Source organism: Periophthalmus magnuspinnatus, chromosome 20, assembly GCF_009829125.3.
Source record: "Periophthalmus magnuspinnatus isolate fPerMag1 chromosome 20, fPerMag1.2.pri, whole genome shotgun sequence".
Lineage (NCBI taxonomy): Eukaryota > Metazoa > Chordata > Actinopteri > Gobiiformes > Gobiidae > Periophthalmus > Periophthalmus magnuspinnatus.
This window is the reverse complement of record NC_047145.1, coordinates 1,108,656-1,127,864: the sequence shown is the minus strand read 5'-3', so window position 1 is coordinate 1,127,864 and position 19,209 is coordinate 1,108,656. Positions and strand designations below refer to the sequence as shown.

Genomic DNA, 19,209 nt, shown 5'->3' with positions numbered 1-19,209 from the left:
TCACAAGGTGGAACAGAGTGTTTTCAGCCTAAATCTGCAGGTTTGTGTGTTAAACATGTGAGAATGAAACAAAACACAACTCCAGGTCTGTGTGTGACAAGAAACATTAGAAAATGGATTAAAGCTACAAGTCATTTATATTTTAGCTAAATTAGTAAAAAGTTAATAAATTATAATTGTTAATCAGACAAAATAAAGAGGAAAAAGAACAAGGCTGTAAACTTTCAACATGGAAAACTAGTGCCACCTACTGACACTTTATGAAAACAACAAGCACAAAAGAAACAGTCGGAAAGCAAACGGACACTTTTTATTTTAGTATAATATATATTTTCATGTTTACATTTTAAAGTCTGTGGAATAAAAGATGGACCCATGAAAACTTTGGATCTTTGAAACGTCGGGATTAGTAAAACAAAACAAAACACATGAAACTGTCCGAATTACAGGCCCTCGGATTTATCTATTTAATGTCAATAAATGGTTCCAGTGGTGAATAATTTAAGATGTTACAGTTACATTAAAGTGAATCGAGTTTGGATCGATCTGATCTGATATCGGCCCAGAAAGTCTCAGAATGTTTGAATTTTTATTTACACTGAGCTGTCGTCGTAACTTAAATAAAACAGCTGCATGTGGATCAGTTTTGTGTTACATTAATCTCGTTTTGAGGAAATAAATGTGTTTCAGTCTCTGCTCTGGTATCGGTTGTTATCGAGAATCGGCAGATGCTTAAAGCTAAGTATCGAAATTGGTATCGGATCTGAAAACGCTGAATCGATGCTTCCGTAATTTTGAAGCTCTGGTTTAGGCAGGAGGCACTTCATGGTCACACTTCTGTATAATACGATGCCTTCAGTTCTTCATTATCAGTTCAGTCTAATCCAGGGGTGTCCAAACTGTGGCCCAGGGGCCAAATGCGGCCCTCAGACCGATTTTTATTGGTCCAGTTGATCATAATCAGTATTTTTTACGGCAAATTTGAGTCTTACCAATCCAAACTAAATAACATCACACTGCATTTTCAGACATAATATTAATATTTCAAGCCTTATTTAAGGTATAATGTCAAAACTGTTAAATGCACCGTCTGAATTATCCGCTGTGTTGACCCTGGTCTGTGGCCTCTGTGTCGAATATTTTTAAATATATGGCCCTCGGTGAAGAGTTTGAGCACCCCAGGTCTAATCTTTATCAACAAAGATTCAGGCTTCAGGAAACTACTTAATTAAAGGCTTTGGGCTTTAACGTCCTGAATAAGCCTGAATGGTTCTTTAAAAAAACTATTTAAAACTAATTAAGGTACAGTTATTACCACAGACTGTATAAAGAAGTGACTGAGTGAGTGAGACGTCACCCACAGCTTCAGCTCCAAATGAAGCTCATCGAGGCTCGAGCACGAGGATCATAGCGACTAAAGAGCCAATCAGGAGCGAGGCTGTTGAAGGTAACGCCCCCTGTCTGTTATTAATGTTCATATCTTGATTTACAGACACAATAGTGAAATAAAAACCCCAGGATCATGTAGAGGGTTAATACGAACATTTAAGACCAAAATGACCAAGTGAACTGGAGCCAGAGTCGATGGAGACGGAAGTGCGTCCATGATCACTTCCTGTTTGAAACACGGCAGCTAGCGCAATAGCAATGTCCATTTCTTTCTACAGTCTGTGGTTTTACAAAGTGTTCAGATTTCTCGTCCTAAGCCGTTTTCAAATACTGTTTAGTGGAAAAGCAAAGGCCCTGTACATGATCAGGGAAATAAAGTCAAACTGCTACTACAGCACCAAGAAGAACACACATAAGACTTAAACGAAGCGCTTTAAAATATTCTCACTGCAGAAATATTCAAGACGCAGTGAAGAAAAACTATTGATAAAAGCCCAGGCCGTCTGAGATGCACTGTAAACAAAGGCAGGTTTAAAATAAGAGTTTGGGAAGATCACACAACGATTGTATGGCATCAAATACAAAAGGCACGTCTCAATTCATTCACAAACACTAGAGGGCGGTGTTCATCTGCCCGTCCTATGGTTGAATTCAGTCCAGAGTAAGAGTTAAAATAGCACCCCCTTGAGGAGTTGGAGGAAATGTCTGGAGAAGGTGCAGCACAGCATTATAAATATGAGATACAGACACAGATGGTTTTAGAGGGAGTTTAGTTGAGCAGCTCCAGGTACGTGATGGGGACTTTTCCTTTCTGACTGCCCCGCTCTCCCATCAGCCAATCAGAGTCCATGCCCGGGACGCTGCTCACCGCGATCACCTGCACGACAGACAAACGAGGGGTTAACGTAAAGCTGAGGAGCGAGAAGGAGATGACAGCTGTACCGGGACATTTTTAGACATTTTAAAACTCAAAATGTTGAAAATAAAACCCACGAGTAACAAAGTTCGCTCTTGTATTATCAGGAACATGTCGAGATGCAAAAAGGGACAGGTTAAAGGTGCAATGTGTAACTTTTCTAGTGCTTGCCAATTGTTTATGTCCACAGAGATGTTCCATAGTGAACCGTTTAAATCAATCGCACCGCCAACCTGGATCTGACTGCTCAACAAATTTATGTTTATTATGTTTATTTATGTGAAATACAAGAGGAAAACGCACATTTAATTCTCACAACGGCCATTTTCGACGTGTCTGACCTGGTTCATAGACTGTTTATTTAAATGGATGTAGCTAACCTGCTAGCCGCCGTGCTCCAAACAGGAAGTGATCACGGCGCACTTTCGGCTCCATCGACTATAACTGCGTCTGTCAAACTCATTTTGGTCTTAAATGTTCGTATTAACCCTCTACATGATCCTGGGGTTTTTTACTTATTTTCAGTTTATTTTTTTTATTTTTATTTTTTGTTATTTTGAATTTTTTTATTTTATTTTATTTTTTTTTACTTTTTTGTTATTTTGAGGGTTTTTTGTTTTGTTTGTTTTTTAGTTATTTTGAGATTATATTTTGTTTTTTGTGTCCCCTCTCTCTGTCTCTGCTGCTTCAGACTCATTCTGGTCTTAAATGTTCGTATTAACCCTCTACATGATCCTGGGGTTTTTATTTCACTATTGTGTCTGTAAATCAAGATATGAACATTAATAACAGACAAATCAGGTCCTTAGCAACAGGTTTGATTGACAGCGTTGCTAAGCGCCTGCTCCCTGTTAAACCAGAGGTGCGGGTGGTGAGGGGCCTTAACTTCAACAGCCTCACTCCTGATTGGCTCTTTGGTTGCTATGATACTCGCGGTCGGAAATCCAAATATGCAATTCAGCTCCAGATTAGCCGCTATAACGGCTCTGGCCTCGATGAGCTTCATTTGACGCTGTGGGCGACGTCACGCTCGCTCCGTCACTTCTTCAGTCTACGGTCTGGTCGTGCTTTTGCTCTTTTTCCATTTAAACGCAGACTTGTGCCGCTGAGTCCGGCACATTCAGCAGTTGCCTGGTTTAGAATAAGTTGTGAAATTGATTTCTCAGCAGAGTACAGCAGCTGACTCACTACAGTGCGGCCTGGAAAAAGCCCCTAAACATGAGGTAATGCTGCTTCACTCCTAGGCCACCACAGAATGCGAATCGCCAGTTCATGCGATTCCAAGAAGGGGCGGGGCCTAAGTTTCCATCAATGGAGCGTTCTGTGCAGAAACTGTTCCAGCGTCACGCACATCTGAGCTTTAGCACTTGGTCTGAAACAGCACAGAACAGCATTTGCTATGGAAATACATCCAACTTTAAAAAAAACCCACTGGACAAACGTTATAATCTTTAAAATGTCAGAGATACAGCAAAGTGCAAAACATTTAAGAGACAAATTTCCATTAAAAAGGCGGGTTTTTTTTAGCAAATCTTTGTTTTATAAATAGTTTGAGCTCAGTCTACCCTCACCAGGTCAGGATTAAAAGAAAAAGGTCTGTTTTTAGTGGTGTCCGAATGTCGTTGGTGAAAAAGTAGTGCACTCAAAGTTTCCCACAATGCACCTTGAAGAGCATCAGTGGTCACTAGAGCGGTCAATATAGACCACAATGCATCGCAAGAGTTGGAAAAACAACACAAATGAGTGAAGCAGATAGACGCGCTGGTTTATCTCACTGTTGATCCTGATTATGAATAAAACGCTCTTTATTACACCGTGGCTATGTAAAGGCGTAGCATTCGCTCTTTGAACAGCTTAAGCTAAGGTAAGTGGCATCATTTCCACATCTCCGATTTAATGCGGGGTCAGGAGCTGGGGGAGACAATCAGACAGAGCCCATGTATTTCCTTTCAAAATCACAGACGTTCCTTTACAGTAACGAGCCGTAATCATCAATATTATTAGAAAACTTGGAATAAAAACTGATCATGTGTTACAAATAAACTAAAATCACCTCGTCGGCGAGCAGAGAGAGCTCGCTGCTGCTGGCCGCATCGTAGTCGTACAGGACTCGGGCTTTACGGCTGCCGCTGGAGCCGCGCAGTTCGTGGAAGCCTCCAGAGGGGGCAGAGTTTCCACGACTCGGGTTCGGCAGAGAGGCGGACACCGGGATCGTCGGCACAGAAATACTACTGGCCCCGGCCGACACAGAAGACTGGTTGTTGTTGGAGAAAGACGAGGGGAAACTAGAAACAGGGAAATGGTGTGAAATTATGTAAAAGACATTTAAGAGACTCATTTATGAAACACGACGATCCTATGACCTTTGAACTCTGATCTATTTGTTTTCATTAAAGCGACTGTTTGAATATTCACTGTGTGTTTTCTATCAGTATTTTATATTAAGTAAATGAACATGCATTGTCAAAATATGAAACTTTTTATCAAAGACTGGAGAAGTGAAATGTTCATGTTCTAATGTGTAACTTGACGTCCATTTTGAATCACCTGCCGAGCTGTTTCTGCAGGTCGACCATGTACTGGTAACACTGGGCGTAGTACGTGGTCTGAGCCTCCACAAAGTCGTTCAAACAGCGAAGGTGATGAGCCTGAAAAACACAGCACAAGTTCAGCTTTGTCACAGAACCATAGACCATAAACTGTGTCCCTGTCTCTGTACCTGCTGCTGTCAGACTCGTCATTTTGGTCTTAAATGTTCGTATTAACATTTAAGACCAAAATGACGAGGTCGCTCTTGTTAGCGTTAGCAACAGGTTTGATTGACATCCACTCTGTGCTAAACCAGCGGTGTGGGTGAGAATGGGCATTAAATTCAAAAGCCTCACTCTGGATTGGCTCTTTGGTTGCTATGATACTCGTGGTCAGAATTCCAAATATGGAACTCAACTCCAAATTCGCCGCTATAACCGCTCCAGCCTCGACGAGCTTCATTTGTGGGTGACGTCACACTCACTTAGTCCACGTCTTTATACAGACTATGCACAGAATGTAAAACGTTTAAGTAATTTTAAGCCTTTTATCATTTAAATAAATGTATATATGGCACATAAATAAATGTAGCTTTGCTCTGTGTTGTGTTCGTCCATGTTCCACGTACATGAGTGCTGCTGACTCCTTCCAGCAGGAGTCTGGTGATCTCCGCCTGTCGATCAAACTCACTCTGTGTCATCCTCAGCTCCTGCTCAGCCTAAACACAAACACACAGAAAAGCGTGTTATTATGTCCCCATTATACATAATAAACAGAACAGTGTGTGGTATTAATGAACAAACCAGGAAATCATCAAATCTGTGGTGAATTCATTCTCTTTTCTTAACAATAAAAGTACAGCTGGTTAATGTCAGCGTGAGTCCAGACCTGGCCTAAGGAGCCGTGCCCTTTCTGTCGTTCTCTGCACTACATGTTGGGCTGGATGACTCTGGACTAAATATCAGCTCAAAGTTTATATTAAGAACTGGCTGGATGAGTCTGTATGTTAAAGATGGAGCAGACACACACAGACGAGGAGGAACAGAGCAGAGGTCTGACTGGGTATGTCATTTTGAAAACCAGCTGATATCTAGTGATTTTAGTTTTAAAATAAAGAATACGAAGAAGTGCTAAACTAATACAAGAATCCTCATATTTCAGAACATCATTTTACTTGGTTTTATACATATACACATACAAACGGCATATTTTTACTTAGATTACCCTGCAGATTTAGGCTGAGTTCTTCTGTCAAACTGAAAACACTCTGTTCCACCTTGTGATGTCATCAAGTGGTGATACAGGAAGTGCTCCACTGTGTTTTTAAACTCCACACACCTTCATTTCTAGAATCATTTGGATCATTTCAGTCCTGGAGTTGTCTCTTATCTCGACTGAACTAAAGGTAAAAGGAGCTGTTCACTTGAAAACGAACACTTGATGACATCACAAGGTGGAACGCCGCATTTTGAGCTTTGCAGATGTGACAGACGAATAATAAAGTGCGACTCAAACATGTGTGAATGAAACAAAACACAACTCCAGGTCTGTTTTTGAGGCAGAAACAACATTAGAACATGGATTAAACCTACAACAATCAGGTTTGTTTAATATTTATAGTATTTTAAATAACTGCAGTATTTCTAATTTCCTAACTGGACCATTCAAATTTCTGTTTTAACACTCCCTTGATGTTGCAGCTCATATCATAAGATTCAGTTTGGTCAATGAGTGTGTATTTTAAAAAAACAAAACAAAATGGCTGCCACATTCCACTCACCTCGGTCACTTCCTCCGCTCACATCTGCAGCTTAGAGTTTTAAAAACAGTGACACAGAGGTTAGACGTGCAGCTGCCCCAGCACAAAGCAAAGAGCCAAAAACACACAGCCAAAGACACACAGCCAAAGACACACAGCCAAAAACACACAGCCAAAGACACACAGCCAACAACACACAGCCAAAGACACACAGCCAAAGACACACACAGCCAAAAACACACAGCCAAAGACACACAGCCAACACTCAAAAGAATTTCCACACTTTCACATTACACAACTGTCCTTTCTTTATTTATACAAGGGACCCCGATGAGAGGGCGCCCTGTGTAAAATACAACACACACAAGTGCACAAGTCCATAGAAAACATAAAAAACAGGAGCAGGTGTGTGTGTTAAACTGTGTGACCAGTTTATTCATTTGCGATTGTGGGACCCAAGTTTCCAGTTTTTGATCTTGAAATATAATAACATTTTTGTGGAGCAAACTGAACCAAGATCCCTTTGTCCGTCTCAGTCCTGGTGCGGCTCGTCCTTGTGCCGTCGTGTGATCTGGGACTAAATGTTCCCGTATCGATGAGTTTACATGAGCTCGAGTATCTCAGTAATGAGCCTTATCCTGGTAATGAGCTGGATTATTTCAGTTATGAGTTGGATTATTTCAGTTATGAGTTGGATTATTTCAGTTATGAGTTGGATTATTTCAGTTATGAGTTGGATTATTTCAATTACGAGTTGGATTATTTCAATTATGAGTTGGATTATTTCAGTTATGAGTTGGATTATTTCGGTTATGAGTTGGATTATTTCGGTTATGAGTTGGATTATTTCGGTTATGAGTTGGATTATTTCGGTTATGAGCTCGAGTATCTCCGTTTTAAGATCGAGTAGCCCGGTAATGAGCTCAAGAATCTCAGTCATGATCTTGAGTATCCCAGTGGGCGTGTCGCAGTGGGCGTGTCGCAGTGGGCGTGTCGCAGTGGGCGTGTCACAGTGGGCGTGTCACAGTGGGCGTGTCACAGTGGGCGTGTCACAGTGGGCGTGTCACAGTGGGCGTGTCACAGTGGGCGTGTCAGCCTGTTTTTAATAACATAGAAACTCAATGTTACGTTTACATAGAGACTCATAAAACTCGATCATAACGGTCACGGCGCTCGCACTCGTGTAAACGCGCTCCCTGGGTCGTCCCTTATAAATACATTTATACAGTTGTTTTCTTCAGACAGCGATGGCCGACCTACTTCTGTGTGAGTGAACGGCGATGGTTTTAAACGCATCACCTGTTATGAAACAAAGAGTCTGAATATTTCAAAGCAGAAGCTGAAGTCTGTGTGTTTGTTGTATCTCCATGATCCAACACCTGCCTCGACAATCACTAAATCGGCTTCTCCTTCAGTTTATGAAGCTGGAGCAGTATTTTTGGGGTTAATATTTACTTTTTCTTTACATTACTGGGACATTTTTGGTTGTTTTTGGCTGTATGATCAGATTTAAACTCTAAAAGATTAGCTTCCATAAAGGCCTATCTCGATAACACATTCTGAAGTTCAATATATCGCTGAAGTAAATATAGACGATAAACGATAAAATTGAAACTGACACGAAAACCCAAGAGCAGATTAAACCACAAAAACTATTATAAATCTACAGTATTGTTAAAAAATCATGAGCTGCAAGAAATAAACAGCAGAGGGAAACACTTTAGTCGTTAGTTTGAGTCTGGAATGAGACGGACAAGTTATTTTTTCAAACTTTTAGGACTTGAATCCACAGACTGTATAAAAAAGTGGACTGAGTGAGTGCGACGCCACCCACGGCGTAAAGAAGTCGCGTTATTAATGTTCATATCTTGATTTACAGACAAAATAGTGAAATCGTAGTGAGTTGATGCTTAAATCTTATCATAAAAAACAAAAAAAATAACCAAAAATGTCTCGGTAATGCAAAGAAAAAGTACATACGATGAATATTGACCCCAAAAATACTGTTCCAGCTTTGAAATACTGAAGTGATTGTAGTGACAGACCCGGTTGAAGTAACTGAAGCTCATACAAAACCAGCGCTGGTCTCGGAGCCGAAAAACCGCAGCTGCATTGGTGAAATTTTTCCATGTCTCGGTTAAGTTAATGTGTTTTCATTGTTAAATTGTCAAAGCTCACTACAAAACCCTCCGTGTGTTCACAAGTCTCTATAAACGCACAGCTGTTAACACGCGGAAAAGTTTAATAGAATAATAATTTTGAAGTGAGGGAATGATGTCGCTCAGCAGATCTCGGAGGGAGGGGGAAAATTACACTCAAACGGTTTCAAATTACGTCTGAAAAATAGGTTTGTTGTGATGTGAGCTGTACATTTATTTTACAGAGCGCTCAGGACTGGCCCCGACTCAACAACAACATTAATAATGAGAAGTTTAAATCCATTTTACAGGCCATTTGGAAAACAAATGGGCTTAAAAAGATTTGACACAGAAAAACGTTTGAGAACAAAAGTAATTAATGAAAACAGGGATTGGGATTTACGGGAATGTGGTCTCAGATTCCCAAATTTTCCAGGTAATTACCAATGTCTTTAGAGGCTTCACTTTACACTCACGTTACACCTCGAGCACGAAGGTTTGGACGTGGAAAAGAAACGAGTCACAGGGTTTAAAATGAGCCTGGATAAAACTAGAGACGAGAGATGCACGTTTTAACAAATCTACAGCAGAGTCTGGCCCCTGGTCCGGTCCCTGGTCTTGTCCCTGGTCCAGTCCCTGGTCCAGCCCCAGGTCTAGTCCCTGGTCCGGTGTCCGGTCCCTGGTCCGGTCCCTGGTCCGGTCCCTGGTCCAGTCCCTGGTCCAGTCCCTGGTCCAGTCCCAGGGCCAGTCCCAGGTCCAGTCCCAGGTCCAGTCCCAGGTCCAGGTCCAGTCCCAGGTCCAGTCCCAGGTCCAGTCCCTGGTCCAGTCCCAGGTCCAGTCCCAGGTCCAGGTCCAGTCCCAGGTCCAGGTCCAGTCCCAGGTCCAGTCCCTGGTCCAGTCCCTGGTCCAGTCCCAGGTCCAGTCCCAGGGTCCAGTCCCAGGTCCAGTCCCAGGTCCAGTCCCAGGTCCAGGTCCAGTCCCAGGTCCAGTCCCAGGTCCAGTCCCTGGTCCAGTCCCTGGTCCAGTCCCAGGTCCAGGTCCAGTCCCAGGTCCAGTCCCAGGTCCAGTCCCTGGTCCAGTCCCAGGTCCAGTCCCAGGTCCAGTCCCAGGTCCAGGTCCAGTCCCAGGTCCAGGTCCAGGTCCAGTCCCAGGTCCAGTCCCTGGTCCAGTCCCTGGTCCAGTCCCAGGTCCAGTCCCAGGGTCCAGTCCCAGGTCCAGTCCCAGGTCCAGCCCCAGGTCCAGTCCCTGGTCCAGTCCCTGGTCTAGTCCCAGTTCCAGTCCCAGGTCCAGCCCCAGGTCCAGCCCCAGGTCCAGCCCCAGGTCCAGTCCCAGGTCCATCCCCAGGTCCAGTCCCTGGTCCAGTCCCTGGTCCAGTCCCTGGTCCAGTCCCAGGTCCAGCCCTAGGTCTAGCTCCAGGTCCAGTCCCTGGTCCAGTCCCTGGTCCAGTCCCTGGTCTAGTCCCAGGTCCAGTCCCAGGTCCAGTCCCAGGTCCAGTCTCAGGTCTAGCTCCAGGTCCAGTCCCTGGTCCAGTCCCTGGTCCAGTCCCAGGTCTAGTCCCAGGTCCAGTCCCTGGTCCAGTCCCTGGTCCAGTCCCAGATCCAGTCCCTGGTCCAGTCCCAGATCCAGTCCCAGGTCTAGTCCCAGATCTAGTCCCAGGTCCAGTCCCAGGTCCAGTCCCAGGTCCAGTCCCAGGTCCAGTCCCAGGTCCAGTCCCAGGTCCAGTCCAAATGGTCATGATCTTACTTTTCTATAGCCGGTTCCATCTTCTAGACCATTAAAGCTCTAGTCCCAGTCTGGTCCAGGTCTTAAGTCTCCAGCAGAGGGCGATATTTTGTTTGGCCCGACCAGCTGCTTAAAATAACTATAAAGTTTTATTTGAACAGTTTTGTGTGAAGAGGCCACTGCACAGATCTTAAACAGTTTGTAATAAAACAAAGTCCTGAATCAGTTTCTGCAAAATTTAAATTGGATCATTTGGGAAAAATTGAAAAAATAGGCCCTAAACAGCAGAACTTATCTGCTTCTCTGGATTCTACACAATCGATATCGGTGTCAGCCATGAAAAAACCCACATCGTACATTTATTAAACATAAAACTGAGCAGAATTCATGTGAAAAGAAACACTGGGGCAAAAAAGAGGAAGTCGACTCATGTGATCAACAGAAACAGAACCGTCCATCATCAGAGAAGTGAATCTACGATAATCAAAGACTTTTTTAGTTTTAAAATTCACACTGTACAATCCATTTTAAGATCACTTTTAAGAAACATGTGTTTTATTACAAATTATACAACAAAACTATTATGATTATTGTAACTTAGGGTCAGTCTCGTCCTTGTTTGGTCCTGATATAGAGTTCAGTCCTGGCCCAGTCCCGGTTTAGTCCTGGTCTAGTCCAAGTACTTTAGTTCCTGGTTTATTGGTGATAAACCTTTGATTAAAAACAGCTCACTGTGGCCTACAGGGGGCGCTGCACTCACCGCGGCTCGAGCGTCCGTCATCCGCGCCTTCTTTAGCCTCGTTTTAGCCGCGTCCAAATCCAAGCGCTTCACCTGGAGCAGCTTCCTCTCTTTCTGCAAAACAAAAACATAAATAACTAAAAGTAACATCGATCTGCAACAGCTGAGCAGAGCGTGTGTCAGACGAGGTGTGTGTGTTTCAGACGTGTGTGTGTGTGTTTCAGACGTGTGTGTGTGTGTTTCAGACGTGTGTGTCTTCTGCAGTGCCACAGGACAAACCCTGGACACGACAGATGAGTTTAAACACAGACATTTTAAAATGAGACTCACCACTGACCCACTACAACATTTACACTGTAACTCGTCTCCATGGAGATGCGGTTTGTCCTGGAGTGTCCCGCAGTACGGCATTAAAATCATCAAACTCAAACAGGGCCACGACACAGAATCACTACAACATTAAAGAAGCACTGTGAAACTTGTCGCCATGGAGATATTGCATGTCCTGGAATGTTCCGCAGTACGACATTAATCTCGTCATCCTGCCACATTTATTCAGTTATTGCTCCGGCTAAAAAAGTACCTTGAGACACGTGAATTCTGACCGTGAGAGAGGTCAGTTCTCCACAGATCTGACCTTTAACTTCACCTTCACCTGCTTGTTGCCATGGAGACAGGTAAGTGTAATGCCATATTGTGGAACATCTCAGAGACAAGCAGGTGTAAATTGTCAACTTCATGATGATTATTTAGGTTTTGCTGATTTTAACGTCTTTCTTCTTCTTAAACTCTTTGAACAGCACGATGGCTCCACACAGTCAGTCAAACTCACTTTATACATTTTGGACACACAGTTTAGGAGACAAACTCACCAGGATAGTTTTGAAGTCGCCTTCCAGAAAGTTCCGGAAAGGAGTGAGGAAGTTGATGGCAGAAGTTTGGATCAGCTCCCGCTCGGCTCCTCCGATTTGTTTTTCCGTCTCTCCACATTTGATCAGAGCATTTCCTGCAGAGACATAAAAAACAGATTACTCCATAAACGAACGGCCTCAGGTCGAAGGTTCCACAGCAGAGACACGACGGGCCGGTCTCCCAATGAACGCCGTCTTCACCTAAACATGACAATAACGCTCAGTTTATGAAAGTTGGAACTATATTTGTGGGTCATTTTTCATCATGTGCACATTTACTTTGCATCATGGAGACATTTTTGATTATTTTTTTAGCGATATGATCAGATTTGAGTCATAAAAACGTTCCCTCCATTGATCTGTTTATAATTCACTGCCACTCAAAAGTTTGGACACGCCCTCTTATTAAGTGTGATTTTTTTATTGATTTTTACAACTTTCTGCATTTTATATAAACACAGAACATCAAATATATGAAGCAAGACCCAGTTTTTCCTGTTGTTTACGCTGTACGTTGTCATGAATGATCCAAAAGGTAAATTCACAAATGTTGAATCTGATCCTATGAATGATTAGTCCAAAGAACTCACTGGATTTCAGCACAAATCTACATTTTAGTGATATTAATTTTAGCAGTGTCATCTGAAACACAGCAAAATGGAACTATGCAGCAAAGACAAAGTTTTAAATAACTCCTATAACAATTTTTTTTAATATATTTTAAATTCAAATCCTCCAAGTTTCCTCCCTTTGCTTTGTCGAAAATATAAGTAGTTATTTCACTTTTTTCCTTTGCTAAATAATTTCATAAACAGGGCGACAGTAGCTCAGTTGGCAGCGTTTGTCCACTGATCTGAAGGTTGCCGGTGCGATTCCAGCTCCTACAGATGAATGCTGCTGCTGCTGCTGTTGTTGTTGTTGCGTCCTTGGGCAAGACACTTAACCCTCCTCATCCCAGTGTCTGTGTGAATGTGCGAGTGTTTCCTTGGTGTAAAGCGCTTTGAGCCTTGAAAGCGGAAGAACGCCGTATAAAAATGTGCCCTCTGTGACCACGTACCTTACTTCAGATATGTGACGTCTTCTGTGTTTATATAAAATGTAGAAAGTTGTAAAAATAAAACCATTGATTGGCTGCGTCGACGCTCAAATGAATGAAAATGTGCCACGCCCCCACTGAAAACTAACTGAATAAAAACACAGTCTTCAACATTTGATTAAACGTATAAATTAACGGTCAAGTCGTGTTCTCACAATGAGCCTGACGCTAAAATCCGCCGACGCCACATAGCAACACGGGCACAGTCGGCTTTGCATAAGGTTTAAAAATGACTCAGATCTCACACAATCTTAACACATCCACACAACTAGAATCAACGTGAGAAAGAATGCAAAAAAAACTACAGCGTAATCACGTCAAAACAAAAGCCCAGAGCCTGTAATTATAACCGTGTGAAATTACAGACTCATTTTCCAGTTCCTCTTTGGTATAAATGTGAAGCGTTCAAGTGTTTTACATTAAGGAACCGCTCAGTCACAATTATAACACTAGACAAACTGAAGAATAAACAGACAAACTGACCAAAGCGCTGACCCTCCCCCGCCTCTGAGTAAGACGCAGCTGAGATCAAGTCCACGGCCGAGTCAGTGTTTAACAAAAATGAGAAAGTGGTAGAAGAAATAAATAAAACTGAAACGACTGTGGATCTATGCCACCGAAACACAGCCGTCCACCGGGATTTACATGTGGAGCTTATATGATTATTTCTGACATAATATTTGAGTAATTTTAAATGTGAAGAGTGATGTTTTTAAATGGAAGAATGACAGAATGCAGGTTTGAGTGTAAATAGATGGATACCCGGATGTATTTGAATTGTTAATCTGCCCGGCGACAGCAGGTGGACGTCATCTTGGTTTTATCTCTGGTGTAAAACGTCTCGTCTTTTATTAGATTTATGTGTTTGCACCTGGTCCTGGTTCAAATAAACCAATAAACTTAAACTAAACCAGGTCAACCCCAGAGAACGCCACAGTCTGACACGTCTGCTTTTATTTAACTGTCAAATCTTCTGACTTGTTCATTTTTTCACTCCAAGATCAACTCCTCTCACTCTCTCTGCCTCACTCTGCCTCACTCTGCCTCACTCTGCCTCACTCCTGCAACTTCAACTTGATAGTTTGTAGTTGCACACACACACACACACACACACACACAACACGCAAACATGCTACACATCCATACACACACACTACACATACGCTACACACATGCACGCTACACAAATACACTACAGACACATACGCTACACACATACACACACTGAACAAACATACGCTACACATACACAAGCTACACATACACTACACACGCACACACATACATGAACACATACAAAAACACACACAAACTACACACACTGGTGTTCTTGTATTTGTCCCGTTCTGTCTTGTACAATCTTATTTAAAATATATAATATTTATAATATATATATTATTTAAAAATGCTTAACTTCTCTGTCTGGCTTTAAATACATTTTTTTTTAAAAGGGAACCGCTCCCCCACTCACACATTCACACACACACCCCTTCACACAGACACAGGGGGTGAGGTGGGTTAAGTGTCTTGCCCAAGGACACAACACCAGCATTCATCTGTGGAAGCTGGAATCGCACCGACAACCAATGACGTTTATGTCGGGCGCGGGATTCAAACCAGCAACCTTCAGATCCGCGGACAAACGCTCCAAACCACCGGAGCATTTCTGTGCGCGGCGTCGTGTCTCACCGTACGCCGTCCCGGGGCCAAACTCATTTCCTGCTTCCATCATGGACTGTCCCAGGAGCTCGTGGTTGTTCATCCTCGTCGGGGCCTTTTTCTCCAGTTTCTCGTACACAAACTCTTCTAGTCGGACATCTGCGACACGAAAATTGAATTACAAGTCATAAGATTACAGTTAGCGGGGAATGTGTCAGGAGGGGCGGAACAGTCAGTTACACATTAAAAAGCGTCACATAAAACACAACATAAACTGAAATAATTCTCCTACACGACAGTTTAAGGATTTAGAAAGTGGTGAAATGTCAATAAACAGACGGTCACACTGTTTATTTTCTCTTCTGTCCTAAATAAATACAGCAGCGTGGTGTGAGGATGCACGGCTGACTTAACACTCTTCAAAGAACGCCCCAAAACACCAATTATGTTTAACATCTCACACATCAAATATTTAATAACCTGCCTAGACGTGTCACGATGATCACTACATCGACTTATCCTTCTGTAAATGGAAGCTGGAACGATATTTTTGAGCGATTTTTTGGTTATTTTGTGTCTATACGTACAGATTTAAGCAGTAAAACTAACTAACCTCTAAAGTGTCTCATTCTGCTGTTTATTTATCGGAGCTTTTTTAACAATATTGTAGCTTTAGAATAATTTTTGTGGTTTAAATCTTTGTGTCAGTGGCGTAAATGAGTTTCAATGTTATTGTTTATCGTCTATATTTACTTAAGCGACATATCTGAGTTCAAAATGTGTTATCGTGACAAGCCTAAACTTTCCCCCGTTTTACTTTTTGATAGTTATGCGAGCACCAAATGCTTGAGACTCATAATATTGGTTGGTAAAGCTGGTAAATAAGATGCTAAACATGTTGATTTGACACTGCAGACTCACTGGGATTGGGCTGTAGTAGCACTTCTGTTTGCTTCATGATCCTTTCTGTCCATTGTTTGGTGTTTTCTGCTCGCATTAAAAGGTTTTCCAAATGAGCATCCAACTCTGTTTTCTCAGCTTGGCCAAGTTTTTCCTCTGTGAACTAAAAAAAGCAGAAAACATAGTGAGAATACAGTGATGTGATGATGAGAGACACATTTACAGCTAGCTTACAAACTCATTAGCTACAGTAAATCGTTATATTTATATGTTTATATGTCTAAAATTGTTAATCTAATTGCTAAATGCTAATCTAAAGTTCCCTCATTTGTTAAATATGATTACATTATAGTTGTAAAGGCCTGTATAGTAGCATCTTATTAGCATCTATTAAATTATGGCTAATAACAAGAAATAAATGGCGCCAAGGAAACAAAAATATAAAATAAACACTTTAATTGTAAGTTTTCTACCAGTTTCAAGTTATGTCATTGGTAATAACGGATTTGTAAGCGTTTAAATAACAAAGTGAACAACTATGAGCTCATGCTAGTCGGCTATGCTAACGGCTAACGGCTAAAGTGGTTAGCATCGACTTCCACAAAACCAAACGGAAACTCACTTGTACCGCGCGGCTCAAAAAAGTACCGGCGTCTGCTGCTAACCGCTTCACGTTAAAATCCATGGTCAAAGCAGCAGAATAAGTCTACAGTCCGAGTGTTTCCGTGTGTTTGAGGCTTTATTCTCCCATCTCAAAAGAAAATGTGATTGAAGCAACTTTTTTTGCCCGTAGTTCCACCCAGCTGTGAGCCCGCCGAAGAGTGTGTACGCCACAAGATAGTTTCACTCTTTAGCTAAACGGCGGGGATGCTTAAACATAAACAAACACGATGAAGTGATGTCAAAGCTGCCTTAAATACTCAAATGTATACATATTTATTAGATTCAAAATATTGTATCGTGAACTATGATTTAATATATTTCAAAAAGTCAATAGTTTGATAACGCATGCGCGACGATGTTACTACTGCGCACTGTAGCATCTTGACTAATAACTCAGTTTGCAGTATTTGTCACGTGGGTTTTATGGTTTAATAAAAATGTATGGAATTAGATGGTTATAAACTATGATAAAACAGTATATATATTAAGTTTTATTGGTTCTTCTTCTCTCGCTTGCATCGGTGTAGCCTTTATACAGCATCTTGATGACGTTTTCCATTCAAATGATGTGATATTCAGTGTTAACTTGTTGATTTTTCATAACTCTGGACACATGAATGGGCTGTTTCAGGTCAAATATGCTGTTTAGACTCCACTAACCTACTGTGTCCTCAGTGGGGAGTAACTGGATACATGTTTTTCCTTCTCAAATTAGAAATAAGTCAATGCAGAACAAACAGTGCAATAAAAATAAAGCTGTTTGTAATTATATGTCATGTTTTTACACTATAATTTAAAAGTATTCCAAGTTTTCAGAACACAGTCCTCTGTTTGGGCCATGTATCAGAACATGTGACAAAATACATTTTAATCTAGTATTCAGTATTCTGTAACTAAACACATTTTCAAAGTATTTTTCCATCACTGATAATATAGACCTATAATAATAATAATAATAACCCGGTGTATCTGTGTGAATCCCTCTCAGCCTTTAACCTTTGACGTTCCACTTCATATTCTGTATCGCTCTTGAACTTTTGCTCAAACTTTTCCTCCAGGTGTTTGTGATTATGACACCAGAGGCTGTGACCTGCTGTGAGAGGAAGCGAGGGTCACGGGGCCCGGAGAGGACTTCCTGTCAGAACTGTTAGACCGTAGACTGTATAAAGAATAGAATTAATAAATAATAAGTACAATTAAATGAATAAAAAAATACAATAAAATTAAATACATAAAATAAAATAAGTAATATTAATTGAATAAATAAATAAATAAAAATAAAATAAGTAAAATTAATTAAATACATAAATACATAAATAAATAAAATAAAATAAAATAATAATTAAATGAATAAATAAATACAATAAAAATAAATACATAAAATAAAATAAGTAAAATGAATTGAATAAATAAATAAATAAAATAAAAAATAAAATAAGTAAAATTAATTAAATACATAAATACATAAATAAATTAATAAAATAATAACATAAAATAAATAAAATAAAAATAAAATAAAATGAAAAAAAAAAGAAAAAATAACTAAAATAATATAAGAATAAAATTTATCTATACAGTCTAAGCTTCAGATCCAGGTCTAGCCTTTAGTTTCCCCCTGAGCTTCACTGCCTCAGTCTCATTGATCATGTTTGAAATCCTTTTGTGAAACAGTAAAGTTATTTATTTTGGCTGTTTAAACTGGGTGAAGTTCTTTACAGGAACAGACACCGAGGCACCGATCCTGCTTCTTCTGTTCAGATTCAGTTGATACTTTGACTTTAAGGATCTGCCGATATCAACAGATCCCAGAGCAAACAGCATTTATTTACTTTAAACACGAACTCAGAACCACAATCAAAAACCTGTCAATCAAACCTGTGGCTAACGCTAACAGGAGCGACCTCGGGGATTTGTCTGTTATTAATGTTCATATCTGGATTTACAGACACAATAGTGAAATAAAAACCCCAGGATCATGTAGAGGGTTAATACGAACATTTAAGACCAGAATGAGTCTGAAGCAGCAGAGACAGAGAGGGAGAGACAGATTAAAAAAACAAAAAACAAAAAAACAAAAAAAAACCTCAAAATAACAAAACAAACAACACAAAAACCTTAAAATAAAAAAGAAAGAAAATGAACAACAAAAAACCCTCAAAATAACAAAAAAAACAAACAAAGAAAAACTAAAAAAAAAAATAAATAAATAAAAAATAAATAAATAATAATAATAATAATAATAATAAAATAAACTCAAAATAGCTCAAAGAAATGAATCCCAGGATCCTGTAGAGCGGGTTTGAACATTTCAGACCAAAATGACGAGTCTGACAGCAGCACACACACCTTTTCCTGTTTTTGTTCAGTCTACAGTGAAAATACAAGTTTAATTTTAGTTTGACGTTTTATTCCAACACCGGCCCGTTATTTACAGACCAATAAACTGGTTCAATATTACAATTCTAAAATAAAACAAGCCTGTAGTTTCATGTGTCCCTCACTCTACTCTGTGTTTCATCGTCTGCAGTAAAACATCTCCACCAGCCCCATTTTCTTTTATCCATCTGCTGAGGATTTACAGGAGCCATAAGAAAAGTGCATTATGTCAGTGATACGGAGCCTCTGGCAGCGCTCGGGTCTTGGCGTCAGTTTTGCTTCGCAGGGGCGGAGTCAGCACTTTTTGGGGAAGGCGGGGCCCCTGTGTGCGTCTGGGGTCGGGGCCTGTCTCGTGTTGTTCCAGTAGTAAATCTTTTTCACTTTAATATAACAGAAGAAGAAGAAGAAGAAA

The 19,209-nt window shown here is 40.9% G+C and overlaps 1 protein-coding gene across 1 annotated transcript; it reads right to left on the bottom strand.

The window, feature by feature from the left end:
* Positions 1-290: 290 nt before the first annotated feature.
* Positions 291-16,569, bottom strand: sh3glb1a (SH3-domain GRB2-like endophilin B1a). Its single transcript, XM_033985945.2, has 9 exons — positions 16,381-16,569; positions 15,780-15,921; positions 14,889-15,017; positions 12,065-12,198; positions 11,214-11,306; positions 5,463-5,552; positions 4,853-4,953; positions 4,359-4,590; positions 291-2,266 (listed from the first exon to the last, which is right to left on the bottom strand). Exons 1-9 carry the CDS (start codon positions 16,441-16,443, stop codon positions 2,159-2,161), a joined length of 1,092 nt encoding a protein of 363 aa, XP_033841836.1. The 5' UTR covers positions 16,444-16,569; the 3' UTR covers positions 291-2,158.
* Positions 16,570-19,209: the final 2,640 nt, after the last annotated feature.

Excerpts from the sequence above, each read along its gene's own strand:
- sh3glb1a (XM_033985945.2), bottom strand. The coding sequence starts at position 16,443 with ATGGATTTTAACGTGAAGCGGTTAGCAGCAGACGCCGGTACTTTTTTG. Across the intron at positions 11,307-12,064 it reads GCGACTTCAAAACTATCCTG|AAAGAGAGGAAGCTGCTCCA; the intron begins GTGAGTTTGTCT and ends TTTGTTTTGCAG. Across the intron at positions 5,553-11,213 it reads TGACGGACGCTCGAGCCGCG|GCTGAGCAGGAGCTGAGGAT; the intron begins GTGAGTGCAGCG and ends GTTTGTGTTTAG.